Source organism: Urocampus carinirostris, chromosome 8 (assembly GCF_059441175.1).
Source record: "Urocampus carinirostris isolate Australia breed hairy pipefish chromosome 8, RoL_Ucar_1.0, whole genome shotgun sequence".
Classification (NCBI taxonomy): domain Eukaryota; kingdom Metazoa; phylum Chordata; class Actinopteri; order Syngnathiformes; family Syngnathidae; genus Urocampus; species Urocampus carinirostris.
This window is the reverse complement of record NC_142356.1, coordinates 30,047,215-30,063,364: the sequence shown is the minus strand read 5'-3', so window position 1 is coordinate 30,063,364 and position 16,150 is coordinate 30,047,215. Positions and strand designations below refer to the sequence as shown.

General features: G+C 40.4%; 1 protein-coding gene across 2 annotated transcripts; it reads left to right on the top strand.

Annotated features, from left to right (window-relative positions):
* Nucleotides 1-1,997: 1,997 nt before the first annotated feature.
* Nucleotides 1,998-14,996, top strand: LOC148361566 (uncharacterized). Of its 2 annotated transcripts, XM_088342281.1 has the most exons (6): nucleotides 1,998-2,417; nucleotides 2,500-2,576; nucleotides 8,912-8,952; nucleotides 9,033-9,153; nucleotides 9,499-9,668; nucleotides 9,783-14,996. In XM_088342281.1, the coding sequence occupies exons 3-6, from the start codon at nucleotides 8,950-8,952 to the stop codon at nucleotides 14,097-14,099; spliced, it is 4,611 nt and encodes a 1,536-aa protein (XP_088198407.1). In that variant the 5' UTR covers nucleotides 1,998-2,417; nucleotides 2,500-2,576; nucleotides 8,912-8,949; the 3' UTR covers nucleotides 14,100-14,996. The 2 variants fall into 2 exon arrangements, with proteins under 2 accessions (XP_088198407.1, XP_088198406.1); XM_088342280.1 differs by having other exon boundaries at nucleotides 1,998-2,576.
* Nucleotides 14,997-16,150: the final 1,154 nt, after the last annotated feature.

The window sequence follows — 16,150 nt, the reverse complement described above, 5'->3', positions numbered from 1 at the left end:
TTAAAACTGCAGGTCATTCTTTTTGTTGCGGCTCATTTTTCCCTTGTGCTTCCCTTAGCATTGTGTCGCAGGCCAGTTTAAATCATGTTTGACAATTTAGTTTTCATATTTTGTGTAGTTGACACAATTGTGGAGAACTAGTGACTTTGCCGCCATTTCCAAATTTTCTTCGTGACAATCTTCACAAATTTAACTTTTTTTGTTAAAAACATGGATGTTTAAAGACAAACGTGTTCCTGTGCACACATGGAGCTTCTTGACATGTGATCCTGCTCATCTTTAGTCTACTTTTTCGTGGAAGTCCGGTTCTTCATGTTTTCGACCACCAAAGACGTTGACTTGGTCATTTGATGGGGGAACTACTTATTTCATTTTTGAAATTTTTTTCATGTTTAAAAACGTTTTTCTGGACAAGGTCTGATGTTCGAATCGAAATCATGAAATTGCGTAAGGCAGGGGTCAGGAACCTATAGCTTACGAGCCATATAGGGCTCTTTTCATAAGTACATAAAGCTCGGAGATTCAATAGAATTTGCACAATTATTTAGTTTATTGTTACATGTAGAGCTGAGTGTCACGCAATCAAAGCCGGGGCATAAAAGATTAAGAGGGTTCGGTCCAGTGTATATAATATATATATATATGAAGGAATTTTAACTACAGTTCACAGTTTTGATGTTGCACCAACAAACCTCGCTTTGGCTGTAAATCGCTAAATAATCCTGTATATGGAAGCTCACTAAGAATTCTATGTTCTTAATTTTTAAACTTTATAATAAAAAGCCACACATAAAACTTTAAACACCCAGAATCTCTTGTGCATTTAGTCTGGCCCCTCTGGTTTCAGTATTTTATTGGCGTGAACACAGCATTAATGAGGGTATTTACCATAGGGAGAAATTCTTGTACTCAGTGCTTGAGACGGTACCACCTTAGCTGTTGTACATTGTGGGGCCATTTATACATGCCAACTCCACATTGATTCCGTCCTGAGCAAGGGGAAACGGGTATTGATTAGATGACATCGCATACCTGTCAACCTGTATGTTTTTGCCGTACAAAGTACGTTTATTATGCAATTTAAGACTTGTACGACGTACAAGAAAATCTGTACGGAAATACGCAAATTTATGGGTACCATCCGGTATACACCGACTATCACGAAACGGCAAATCAATCAAGCCAAACGAGTTCGCCACGGAAGCCTCTATCTCGGTATCGTTTTTTTTTCCGTTGCAAACGAAGAGAGCGGTTTGATGTAGTGAAAGGAAGTCCGTCTTTTTTTAGTGAACCGGCTTTTTCGGCTTAACTCATCAAAGAGAGCCGGCTCTCAAACGGCTCACTTGCTTTGATGCATTATATTACAAGTTATGTTGTCTAAAGAAGTTGAGAAAAAAAAGGAAGTATAAAATGAGAAAATGAAAAAAGACAGTTTTTTGGTTATCCCTTTAATCAGTATATTACCAACAATAATTTAATGCAGAAAATGAATTCATAATTTGAATAAGAAAATGTATTATTCTACTTAGTTATATTTGCATGTATTTTTTTCCTTCTACAGTGAACGTCCAAGCTACTTCATATTTGAACTTTTTTATAATAAACCTCATTCATGTCGAGCAACTCAGAATCTAACAAAAATTGTTACTTAACAATAGATATGATATAACAAAACACATGTACAATATGACATGTTAAACTACACGTTTGGATATATTTAAATTTTTTTGTATTTTGTAAGGGAAAATACCACAGTTTGTAAGGGCTTGGAGCCGTGGAGGTTGACAGGTATGTCATTGATATTTTTGAACTGTTTATAATATGTAGCGGAGTAACGCATCAAGTTTCAACGACGTTTGAGTTAAACCTTGGTTTCATCAATAACTAGGGTTGGGTAGGGTTACTTTAACTGGATTACTTTCAATTACTTTTGGATTACTCCAATACCAAATATGCTAATAAAAGACAAAATAAACTAAATGTGAATAAAAATACTAAATGTTGTGCTGGCTTGGGGAGTAACGGAACATATGGAACGGCAAAAATGATGTTGGCAAGCTGTTTGGATTTATTTTCATTTTGTTTCTGTCGCATTTTATGTTAGTTTTGCCGGAGATCAAAGAGCTCAAAGCCAGGAGAGAAAGCTTACCACGTGTTGTGAGTCATAATTTTATTCATATTTAGTTTCTTTTGTCTTTCATTAGCATATTTGGTATTGGAGTAATCCAAAAGTAATTGAAAGTAATCAAGTTAAAGTAACCCTACCCAACCCTGTCAATAACGCGTTACAGTACTGGTTCCCGAGAGACGTCATTGAGTTCCAGGAACGCGTTACTCCACACTGGTTTCGAACAGTAAACACTCCTCACTGCGCATCGCCAGGGTGTGTGTGTTTATAGTACAAGTGTATCAGTCAGGTGAGCGCGTGCGCCCGTTCCTTTGTCGATTGCGTCTGAGAGGGGTGTGTCTCGCATGCGTAACCCGTTCGTCCGCTTTCAGGTGCTCAAGTGATCCACCTGTTTGCCGCCGCTACCGCGCATTCCTGCTTTCACACACGCGTGCTGATGGTGCGTCAGGTCAGTTTGGATTTTGTTGAGTACTCGGAATCACTGTGTTCTTGTACTTTGCTCTCGGTCGTAAATGCTTTTAAATGGCTTTCGATCGGGGGACGGTGCAATAATCGTCTGTAGTTTGCAATAATCTGTGGTCTGTTCAGCCCTTTGAGACTTCTTGTGATTAGGGCGATACAAAAGAACATGACTTGAATTGCTTTCTAAGTTAACTCTGTATTTGTTGTTGCAAAGTCAGAAAGTGCAGCATTTGTTCTTAGAATTGTTAGCATCAAGAAGGGTTTTTACCGTTGTTTCCAGACTATAAAGCACAGGTGTCAAACAGGCGGCCCAGATCAGTCCCGCTAAGGGATTAAATCCGGCCCGAGAGAAGCGCGAGAGAAAAACAAGCTGCAGGTTGAAATATGTCAACTTGATGTTGCCAAAGCTAGGTGCCTCGGACAAAGACACTGTACTTGTATTTATTTCTCTCTCTCGCTTTCTTTTCCACCCCTTTTCTCCCACTCTCTCTGTCTCTTTCACTCTCTGTGTCTCTTTTTCTCTTCCTTTGTTGCTCTTTGTCTCTTTCTGTGTCTTTTTAACTTCATTTGCTCTAACTTCCTTTTTTTCCTTTTCTCTCTTCCTACCTGTCACGCTTTCTTTTCTCTTTTCTCTCCTTCTGTCTTTCTATTTCTCTTTGGATTTCTTTCTTCTTCTTCCTCTCTTTTCCCCCCCCTCTCACGACTTTTTATCTTTGGTTTCTCACGCTCTCTCCCTCTCTCTCTTTTTCTTTGTCTCGCCCTCTCTCCTTTTTTCTCCCTCTTTCTCTTATTGCTGTATCTCTCTTTTTCTTTCTCTTTAATCTACTCGTCCGGCCCCCGACAGAATGTTTGTTCTATCGTGTGCCCCCCCCCCCCCCCCCGAGTTAAAATGAGTTTGATACCCCTGCTATAAGATGACTAAAACGTCAATTTGGCCAGATATTAAATTGATGATTTATTTATTCGAAGAATGTGCATCGATAAAAATAGAAATGAATTCCGATGTATTATTGTATTTGTGCAAATATTGATCATTGGATATTTATTGCTGACCACAATTGCCTAACAATGGTGGCAATGGGGATCGAACCCGGATAACAACAGTGGGACCGCCGAATCTCAACCACCTGGCACCTAGAGACATAGAAGATGTAGGAAAAGGCAATAGGTCTACTCTCATTATCACACTATTTTAGTCGCAATTCCAGATGCAAATGTTAGAGAAATGAGAAAACAAAGAGATTAAAACTCTGTTTCATTCTTTTCTTCGCCCAAACTAAGCATTGTTCGTGACAAGCATTGTTGAATATGTGCAGTTCAGAATCTTGTGCGCTTCGTAAGCACTTCAGCAATACAGTGGTCCTAAACCTAGTCTACACCACTGATCGGTTTAATGTCTGATAATATTTTCGCGGCCCGCCCCAATAATAACAATAACGTGATACCGTGACCAAGAGTAGTGCTATGATTAGATAGAACCGAATGACTTTTCATGTAACATGTGTCCATTGTAATCTTGTGAAGTGATTTTCAACCACAGTTCCGCGACACACTAGTGTGCTGTGAGAGATCGTCAGGTGTGTCGTGAGAAAGTATCCAATGTCACTTTTTAAAATTAAAATTTTATAAAACGTTTATGAATCATTTTTTGCAATTATTATGTCATTATAAAGTGTCTGTGCTGTAAAAACTGGGGGTATTATAAATTATACTGTAATTAAACATACTGTTCAGTGTCATTTTATACCATTTTTGGTTAGTGGTGTGCCGTAAAATTTTTCCAATGTAAAAAAACGTGTCCTGGCTCAGAAAAGGTTGAAAAACACTGATCTAGTGAACGGAATCTGGCACGCTGTGTGCTGCGACCCAGATTTGATTCTCTTTGCATTCAATTTCTGCAATTGTAATATGTGATATATCCCTAATCACAAATATGGTTGCCATTCATTATTAGTTCAACCCCAGCCCTTATAAAAAAAAAAAAAATCATATGTGTCTAATAGTCCGGTGAGTCTTATGTATAACAACCATGTTACAAAAGAGTCATTTTCTGGTGTGCGTTATAGTGTGGAAAATAAGGTATTTGGGTTTGCAGTATTCTACCATTCGTGTAGGAAAACACATTTGTGATCGTAAACTAGTCAAATTTTAGAACTTTATGAAAGTTTTATAGTGTCACAAGAAACAAATGGGTCGTGAGTCACAAGTTGTCTTTTGTGTTTTTAACCTGCAAAGTTAGCCCTCAGAATGCAAAAAAGAACCCCCCACAAACTTTTATATGGATAAAAACTGGGGGAGAAAGTATAAATGTGTGAGTTATTTATACAGTTTATCAAGCACCATTCTTCATTTTTTTCCCGATTATTGACAGGAAAGCACTGTCCCACTATTTTTGCTGACATTGCACAAGTCCGTCATTTTCACAAGCCGTAGATGCAAAACAATGATTTTTTTTTTATATTACCAGATCAATACACAAGATTTCAAAGTGTTCACTTTGAAAGCTCCTACAAACAGGATCATGACACATTTGTCACTATCTTGTCAAGATTTTTTTTTTTAAAAAGGTTGGCACTCAAAAAAGGCAAACGGAGTTGGATCACATGCTTTTGATCACCCAGACAGTGGTAAGATGAGTTGTTGGCGCAGAATCTCGTCTCACTGGTGCGTTCTGTTCTCTTAGAGATTCAAGTCTATATCAAAACGCTAGATGTAAAATTTTCTCACGGTCATTTTTAAGAGGTGATAATGGATTATCAAAATGATCAATTATTAATTTTAAAAAGCAATTTACCGCACCAGAATCTAATTTGACGAGGAAGTTATCCAGAATTTTACCTTCTCATCAGGAAATTTACTCTCAAACATGCTTACTGCAAGCAACATTCGTCCCTGCCCTCTAGTTCTTGTGGAAAACTCAAATTACGGATCATTGTTTCACGCAAAACCATTACGAAATTGAAATTATTTTACATCTGGTATTTTTCTCATTTACAATTTGAAAAGAATACTGTATATTGTTTTGGGGCAGCACAGCAGCGCATTGGTTAGCACATGTGCGGCACAGTTCTGAGGTCATGAGATCGAACCTTCCTGTGTGGAGTTTGCATGTTCTCCCCGTGCTTGCGTTGGTTTCCTCCGGTCACTCCGGATTACTCCCACATTCCAAAAACATGCATGTCAGGTTAATTGGCCAGTCCAAATTGTCCCCAGGTATGAATGAGCCCTGCGACTGGCTGGCAACCGGTTCAGGGTGTCCCCTGCCCACTGCCCCAAGATAGCTGGGATGGGCTCCAGCACCCCCGCGACCCTACTGAGGGTAAGCGGTGCAGATAATGGATGTATGGCTATTGTTTTGGGGAAAAAAATCAAAATATTTTATAGTGCATGCAACGTTACTTGATTTTGAGTGTTTGCTCATATGATACATATGATATATGATACAGTATCAATTAATTGTGGTAATTACAACAAATCATGAGTTCCATAAATTTACACTTAAAACTTTGGACGTTTAATACGGATTTTTTTTCATCCCGATATCAATACTCAACTACAGTAATCCCATGAATATTGCAGGGCTTTTGTTCCAAAAGAAATCCTAGAAGTAAAACCTGTGTATTTTTTTTACAATTATGATACAATCAGATACTGTACACTGAACTGAAATGAAATGATCTGCATTTATATAGCACTTTTCAAGTCAAGACTTCCCAAAGCGCTTTACACTGTGCTTCACATTTCCCAATAGCGGCCGTGCAGCCATGTAAGGCGCTAACCTGCTTATTGGGGGCATTAGGGGTTCAGTGTCTTACCCAAGGACACTTCGACAGGTAACACGGAGGAGCCGGGATTCGAACTGCGATCTCTTGATCCCAAGACGAGCGCTCTTCCTCCTGAGCCACTGCCTCCCCTAAGCCAAAGAACAAACCTTTTTTTATACAGGATTAAGTATTTGTTTAACAAATACTGTATAAATGTTTTTAATGTATTGATTTTTTTTTTAACAAATGACTACTGTATTGTCAAATAATAGTGAGCCAATCAAGATGCATGAAACAAATCCGTGAAGTAGCGAAGCCGTAAAAAGTAAATGGTATAGTCTGTGTTATAGTGAGAGATTACTGTATTAAATAATCATTAATATCTGATAAAATACACTTCCATCTGAAAAAATGCTGACATTTTAAAATAATTGCCTGAAACATGATAATGTTTTTTTCAAATTGTATTAAATTAAATGAAGTCCTTCCTCCAATTTGTATTCCTTATTGTTTAACAGCCACTAAAGGGGCAGCGGATACTGGTATCAGACCTCGTTACGAGTACCGAAACCTTTTGAAAAGGGTTGCTTTTGACACCAATACGATAGCTAGTATCGGTACATGCCAATAGAGACTTCAAAATTTGCATTGAAATATTCTGCATTTTTTTCAATCCTTATGTTTTCAAGACGACAGATCAAATGGAACGTACTGTATACAAACATTTCTCGAGCTAATAATGGCGACTTTTGATTGACACTCTACAAAGTTGATGGCTCACTGGAGGAGTGTTTGTGATCCTTTTCTAACCGCAAGGAGTGTTCTTTAATCTTTCAGCGGCACATAGTGCACATATTTTTCTTAATCACCACCAATCAAAGGAAGAACTCTCGATTGAGCCTCCGAGTTTCCAGTGAGAGACTGAAACGGCGACAAAACAAAATGACGCTCCCAATCAACTAGTTTTCCTTGCAGACATTCCACTTTGCATTCTTGCTGGCGGCCGAAATTCCTTCAGTTATGCGGGGTTCGTACGGGTGCTTGAAATCCTTGAAAGTGCTTGCATTTTAATGCGGTGTTTTGAGGATTCAAAAAGTGCTTATGTTTTAAATAACATGCTTGTAAATGCTTGAAACTATGGCCATGTTTCACAACAAGAGAAACATTATGCCGACACTGCTCTCTGGTGGCTTCACTTGTCATTGCATTTCTTCCTTTATGACAAATGGCAGCTGATTTAGTTTGTATGGCATAATCTAATGAAGCGTCATTGCCCCCTAAGGGTCGCGACCAATAGGACAGGTTCATGCTACACCCAAACAGGGCACTATTAAATGTGTATTTGTGAAGGATTACGCATATATTATGGACATTTATCATGGGCCAATGGGAAAAATTAAGGAAGCGTTTTCCAGTGGTAAAATCTAAGTTACCTAGTATTGCAATCCATATGGGGAGATTTGTCTCAAAAGTATTTACACAAGTATTGTTCATATCCACAAATCTATCCATGATTTACTCAATATCTAAAAATCATATGTCTTATTTAATGCACACGCAAGATTAAAAATCGCATACGTAAATTGCAGATATATTTGTGGCTCTGCAAAATACACAATTCACACCAGATTTCCTCTATCAGTGGTACTGGAGAAAGAGGAAAATTAGATTTGAAAATCCTAAAAATTGCTTGAACTTGGTCATTTAAAAGGTGTATGAACCCTGGTTATAGAACTTTCATTCTTTCATTCCATTAACAAAAGACCCATGGCCAAAATTTAAAAAAGAAGCAGCTATTTTGGGCCGACTCAACCATTTCATGTGCCTAAAACTTCCAACCCTATTTCAGCCCCTCCTCAGTAAATGGGACCTATATGAATCGAAAAACAGGAACCACAAAAAAGGTCAGGGGTCCATGCCATCTGTATTAGAAATGGACATTTCTTTCATAACAGTACCCACCCAAACTTTTAAGGGACTCATAAAGCATAGTCTTAAATTAAATAAATCGGGCATTGTATATTCTATTACCTTCCCCAGGTGGTAGAAAAAAGCCTGTGATACGAGTTGAACTGGTTAATTTAACATTAATAGATATTATATTGTGCTGAAAAGTTGATTTAAAACGCTGTTTTAGCCCTTAAAAAATAGTCACTTTCTTCCTAACCATTCACTTTGAAATTGGACAGACATTATATCAGGAAAGGGCACATTGAACTCTCAAGGACCTATGCTAACAATTAAATAGAGAGGAAGCCCTTTTACTAAAAAAACTTGTTACCAACACCAGTTTAACCGGTCAACTAGAAATCGGGGAAACCTGACTAGCGTAACAGGACCCACTAAAATATCTCAAGAACTTGTCGTCAACATTGCATGGTGATCTGAAGCAGCCGTTCCAAGATTTTTTTTTTTTTAATTTTAGAAAATGTTCCTGGGTTGTTCTTTTGAACAGTCAACACAACATTTTGTGTAAACGTCTAGCAAAGTTATGGTACTAAATAAACTATGAATGTTTTCACGTTAAAAATTTTTACTTTTGTGCCCTGTTATTCAGGTTCATTTTTCAAGGTGACGTGAGATCCCCGGCGAACAATGGTAGCAAAAATTCCGAAATAAAAGCGGTTCCTTTTGAATTCTTGTGTTTTAAGATTTCCGACTTTGTCCCTTGTCCACAGGCGTCTCGACTAAGACGGCGCAGACTCTCTGACGCCTTAACGCTGGAGCGTTCTAATCTCGGAGCGTTGGTCATCGCCAACATCGATGAGATCGACGGCGCGAATCAGGACTTGAGGGAAGGTGAGAATGTGTCCGTACTTCCTTTCACTTAGCAACATCGGGTAGGTATGTACAGAATAAACAGGCCCACAAAAAACAAAATCGAGAAGTGTGCCCAACATTAAAATTTTCCAAGTACAGTAACCCAGTTTGGGGCCTTTAACCAGATTCCTTTAGCAGCTTGATAAAATATGTGGCAAAGAGATACATGGAAAGCAGGTTGTTTGAATATTCTATTTAAAGGGTTCCCTGGCACCAAAATACACTGACTGTCCAGGTTTTTTACATTGTTTGTGACATTTTGTCGTTATAACTACCAAATTTGTTTGGACTACACACCAACAATTGTTGACCTGTGTACCTCAGGCGACGAAGTGGTTGGGGCAACCATCAAGTTTGACCAAATGACCAAAGAGGAAGTGATTAGAGTCCTGAAGACGATGGAGCCTTATGGTGACAGAATCCAAGTGCTCACCAGGAACAACATGAGCAAGAGTATGGGGAATCTCACCCAAATTGGTGGCAGCCCTGAAATGGTAAATGTTCCCGCTACGTCAAGCCTTCCTGCACATTGGGAAAATCTGCAAATAACTGACATGTCTTTTGTGTGTCGTTCAAGATTGTCTTTACATCATCTTTGTCCTTTTCAGATGCCGCATGATTCTTACAGCAAGCTGTACAACGCCAAAATCAAGCGCTTCATGCGTAAGGACTTGTCCGAGGGTGAGAGCCCGAGAGACTTTGATCAGATGCCTACCTACCCCACCAAACACAAGATCAAACAGTATTCGGAATTGCCTCGTCTGGGCGTGGACTTTGGACGGCTGAGTCCCACCACTCTGGCCAGGCGTTTTAGTGCTGATTCAGACATCAGTCATGCTGCATACGCATCAGGAGCATTTGCACAGGGAGCAAACTTGAACCTCCCGCCTCTGGGCGTGGGCCAGGCAAAGGCAGGGGGGCGGGTTCAGATGCCCCAGCTGCTGAATGGCCACAGTCAATCTGTAAACGCAAGTTTGGAAAGGGCACATGCTGGACTCAGCTCTGGAACTTCTATTAGTGGAGATTACGTGGATGCCAGGATCGCTCTTAAAGATACAGACAGGAAATTTCAGATGAACAACCTCTCCAACAGCAATACAGAATTTGACCTAGATGGCTATGACATATCACCCACAATGCATCTAGCCGGGCCATCATCAAAATTTGATCTGAACGGTCACACTGGCCATTTTGGTCTTGAGGGTTCACCGTTAGATGTGGACAGCCCTTTAGGTGATTTTGACACCAAATCACCCAGGATTCGAGGTGATTTCAGTGTACCAAATACTGAAGTCCAGAGAGTCTCTATTCCGACACCAGCAGTTCGCTCCAAGGTCCCCTCTGGAAAGTACAAGGCCCCAAAATTCTCTATGCCAAAGTTTGGTTTACCAACAGTTGAGGTTCCAGATTTTGATGAGGATTTAACTGGCATGGACCTTTCAGGCCCAGAAGCCAGACTCTCCATTCCAGATGTCAAAGGTCTGAAGACAACTGACTGGAGTCTTAAAAGTCCAAAGATAGAAGGTGGCTATAATGGTGCAGACTTGGACATTAAAGGTCCTGGCTTAGACATTGATGCTCCTAATATGCCAAAAATAAAGATGCCTAAATTTAGTCACCCAAACTTCAATGGACCTGAGGTAGATGGACACTGGGACATTAATGCACCTAAATACAAGCTGAATGGTCCCAGTGCTGATTTAGGGATACCAGATGTTGATATTGGCGGAAAATTTAAAACCCCAAACCCAAAGATGCCTGATTATGATCTTGATGGCCCTGACTTGAACATCAAAGGTCCCAATGTCAGCGCACCTGATCTTAAAATGCCCAAACTCGGTCTCAAGTCAACCAATCTGGACCTCAAAAGCCCAAATTTAGACATAAATTACGGTAATCTAAACATGCCAGATCTCAATGGCCCAGATCTTACCCTAAATGGTCCGAAGATCAAAGGGGCTATAGACGGTCTAGACTGGGACGCAAACAAAAAAGCTCCCAACTTAGAGTTAGACTCACCAGATGTTAATTTCCCGAATGCCAAGCTAAACATGCCCAAGTTAAAGATGCCCAAATTTGGCAATCCAAGCCTCAAAGGTCCTGGAATTGATGGAGACCTAAAAGACATAGACATGGACATCAATGCACACAAATTCCAATTTAAAACTCCCAAAACTGATTTAGGGATGCCTAACTATGATATCAATGGTCCAAACTTAGACCTCGAGTATCCTGAGCTGGACCTTGTTGGTCCTGATCTAGGAGGTGGGTTGAATGCACAGGATTTAAAAATGCCTAAACTTGGTTATAAGAACCCTACACTTGACCTCAAGAGCCCTGATTTGGACATAAACCTTAAAGCACCCAAATTAAAAGGTGGAATCCGTGGTCCTGACTTGGGCTTGCCCGATGCCGACCTCAAAGCGCCCAAATTGGATATGAAAACTCCCGAAATTAACATCGGGTCACCGAAAACTAAATTTAAATTCCCCAAACTGAAGATGCCAAAACTCAGGCGTCCAAGCCTTAAAGGTCCAGACGTTGATGCAGACATTGATGGTTTGGATATGGGTATTAACAAGCCCAAATTGAAAATCAATTCTCCCAAAGCTAATTTAGGAATGCCAGACGTTGATGTTCATGGGAAATTCCTAAAACCAAACTTCAACATTCCTGATTTTGATCTCAGTGGCCCAAAGATTGATGGCCCAAACATAGATCTGAATACTCCTAACCTGGACCTCAGTGGTCCTAAACTTCATGGTGGAATAAATTCACCAGATCTTAAAATGCCGAAATTTAATCTTAAGACCCCCACCCTGGATTTAAAAAGCCCGAGCTTGGACTTGCCTGATCTTCAGGGTCCAGACCTAAATCTGAATGCTCCTAAGATAAAAGCTGGCATGAAGGGCCCTGACTTAGACTTACCAAATGCAGATTTTAAAACTCCTGACATTAGCATGGGTTCACCAAAAGCAAAACTGAAGATGCCAAAATTGAAGATGCCCAAATTTGGTCGTCCAAGTCTGAAAGTTCCTGACATTGATCCTGACATAAATGGTCCAAACATGGACTTTAATGCACCTACGTTAAAACTAAAAGATCCCAAAATTGATTTGGGGATTCCAAACCTTAATATTGATGGAAGGTTCAATAGCCCAAACTTGGACATGCCAGATTTTGATCTCAATGGCCCAAAGATAGATGGTCCTGATCTAGACCTTAAATCGCCAAGCCTAGACCTCAGTGGTCCTAATCTCCATGGCGGGTTGAAAGCACCAGGTCTGAAAATTCCAAAACTCAATTTGAAAAGTCCCAAACTTGACCTCAAAGGTCCAAATTTGGATTTGCCAGAATTAAATGCTCCAGACCTCAACCTAAAAGCTCCGAAAGTAAAAGGTGGCTTGGGTGGTCTGGATTTGAATTTACCCGATACAGACCTTAAAGCTCCCAAGTTAGATCTGAAAACTCCAGACCTCAACATTGGTTCACCAAAAACCAAATTTAAGTTTCCTAAGCTGAAGATGCCCAAATTGAGGCGTCCCAGTCTAAAAGGTCCAGATCTGGATGTTGATCTAGATACTCCAGATCTTGATATCACTGCTCCCAAACCAGACTTGGATGTTGACATTAATGGGAAACTCAAGAAACCAAAAATGAGTATGCCAAAACTAGATATAAAAAGCCCAAAACTTGACCTGAATGCACCAAACTTGGACCTCAAAGCTCCAGATTTGGACTTTAAAGCTCCAAACCTGAAAGCACCAAAATTAAAAGGTGGACTTGACGTTAAAAGTCCTAACATTAAGATTGGCTCACCCAAAGCAAAAATGAAAATGCCAAAATTAAAACTGCCCAAGGTCAATTTACCAACTGTTAATGGACCAGATATTGATGGCCCAGACTTCGATATTGATGCACCGGATGTAGATTTTGGAAGACCATCGGGCAAACACAGGAAGCCACATTTGAAAGTTCCGGATGTGGAGCTGTCGGGACCAAACGTAAAGTCAACAAAATATGATGGGAAGATCAAAGGCACCAATGTTGATGTTAAAACCAAAGCACCAAAAGTCAAAGGATCTTGGGAAAGATCAAAAGCAGACATGGACCTCAAAGCCCCACGGATGGACTGGAACGCCCCGGGAGCAAAATACCGAAAGCCTCATATAAAGACACCAAATGGCTACGATATGGACCTGGAAGGAAGTGTGCAGGGTCCGGACCTCAATTTTACTGATGTAAAAGGTCCAAATTTAAAACCAACAATGCCGTATTTAGACATGGATGATATCAACCTCAATGGACCAAATGTTAATCTGTCAGGAACCAATGCCAAGCTAAGAACTCCACATCTGGATGTGGACAATACATCGCTCAATTTCAGGAAGTCGCTGCACGGTGGTTCAGGCGTTCCGCTACCCGGTTTGGACTTGGACCGAGACTTAACCCAGTCTCACTTTGAGGCGAGGTCTCGAGCCTCGATTGACAGGTACATGGACTTCACACGATCTGACCTAAATATTGATGACTTCACTGGGAAGTACCACGTCCTCAGGGGCAGAGGCTCTTACCAGGACCCCCAGATGCCTTCTACCTCAAAGGAGGTGACAGCTGACCTGAGGCTCGATCAATTCAGCGGCACCCATCTCAACGCAGATTCCATTTTGAATCCTGCCCACGCCGTGAAGGCTGCCCAAACATTAAATGATGGCCGCTGGTCCTATTCCCAGAAAAAACCTACGGACACCTCAGACGGATACCTTGTGACCGTTTTCCCCACTCAAGAAGAAAGCGAAAAGGAGCCAAATCAAAAATACGGCACGCTCGGAGGCCTTAACTTTGGCTCGGGTGACGTCAACCTAGAAGTTCCTGATCAGGACGAGCTGAGAGGCTCTACATTCCTGTTTTCCAACCTTGTTTAGTCCTGCCACGAGATTTGTTTTTGTTCATGCTCAAGAACAAAAAAACCTCAATCAAATGGAGGTTTTGTGTAAACAATATCCGTCAACCTCAGCCAATTGTCCCCCCTTAATAATGATTACAATTCCCCGTAATAAGGAATAGCAAACCTTATGAACGCAACACGGAACCTATTTACTCAAAGCAAGACAGAGTGTGTAGAATGCCGCGACAACATCAACAATCTACAATGACTTGTCGTCTGCGACAAGTGACTGAGACGATCCGGATTCTAGCTGAAATTTGCAAGACAAAGATGGATCTTACACAAAAAACGAGTCCTTCTTTAAATAAATTCCCGTACAAAAAATGTTATACGGCGTACTTGAAATGATCAAAAAAAGTATAAATCAGGGGGAAACCGTATAAGTTGACAGGTACAGCATGCCCGGATACTTGTTCTCTATTCTAATTTTGTTGGCACTGTGCAATATTTTATATATTTACTTCATATTTATTGTCAAATTATTTTCTAAATATAATGTTTATTCAAAGGCACTCGTTCTAATGTTCCAGGTTGCTCCTCTGTTTTTGGTTTCATGGCATTATGTTTTTACTTTATTCTTCTAGTCATCTAACATTTTCTTCGTTCTTGTAAAGTTCTGTGGTTTTGCCCTTCCAGTTTTGAGGAGCGTCTGTGTCAAAGTGGTAAAGTGTGCAGACTAAACTTCAGGAATGTGTAAATACTATAGGGTAGAAATTAGGCCATCGCCTATACATTTTACCCCTCCTCAAGTGCCTGTACACTGTACGTCATGTACTTAAATACTGTTTGAGTGTCGTAGATTGGTTCAGTTGAAGAATTTAACTGATGTGTGCACTGTCTGTTGAGTTGATAAATAAAGTGAGGATGTAGTTTTCAGTTTCGTGACTCTTCTCTTCCTTTTTGCTAACATGAATTGTCTAATTATGCACCACTTTTATGCATAAACATCTTGTACTCTGTCTTGATACAATTTACAGGGATATTCACATGCACCCTTTTGGAGGTAAGATCGGGACTAAAAAAAATCCAGCCCGACCTTACCCGATAAATTAACTTGATTTGAGGGACCGAGCCTAGAGCAAACCCCATTTTCATTATTTGCCAGGACTCGTGAAGGGGGACGGGAATACAGCGCGCAAACCCTCCACAAAGAAAAAGAATCATATAACAATGGCGGGTGGATAATTATTATAATTATTTTTTTTTCAAGTCAGCGAGAGAGAAGCCCAGCCCAAACCCGAACGTAATTATTGACATTTTAGGCCCAACACTACTGTGGTCAAGCTTGACCTTAAGATCTTACCTTTAACATCTTTACCTTAGGGCTATCTTCAGCAAATAGTTGACTGAAATTTCATATAAGTGGAGTGTCCACAGAAAGCAGAGTACAGTCCAGATGTGGATTTGGATGGAGATGTCACCCAGACTCATCGTCAGAAATCAGTCTTGGGCCCATATCAAATGCATGGGAGGCATTAATATTACGGGAAAAAAAAGAAATCGAGTTTGCAGTGGGGGCTCTTAGTGGGGGGACCTGGCCCCCCACAGGCCACCCATAACGACAGATATGATGTCACCCATGCCATTGGCACCATTATACAACCATAACTCCCACAGATCACAGTTGCTGTTGGCTTTTGCCTTCATAACAACTGTGGTGATGCATTTCCTCTCTGGATTTAAAGACATGACTCCCACAATTGAATTTGTCTCAACAGAACACAGAACACCCTTCCGTTTTGAAACAGTCGATCTTGGATGACCTTCAGCACAGTGAAGACAAATCTGGTGAATGTGGCACCCATCTCTTCCTAATTATTGTGTTCACCTGTGAGAGTGCTGTCTTTATTTTCTTTTTAATTCCTGCCCAGCCACGGCCCATAAATGTTAACCCAATGATAAATTCCTCAAAACAATCGCAGTAATCATTTTTTACAGAATATGCAATTAAATCTACGTTTGGGTTTTAGTTCACAGCTCCCATAACTATCTGGGTCCTGTGGTTTGCCTTTGGCAAGTACAACCTGG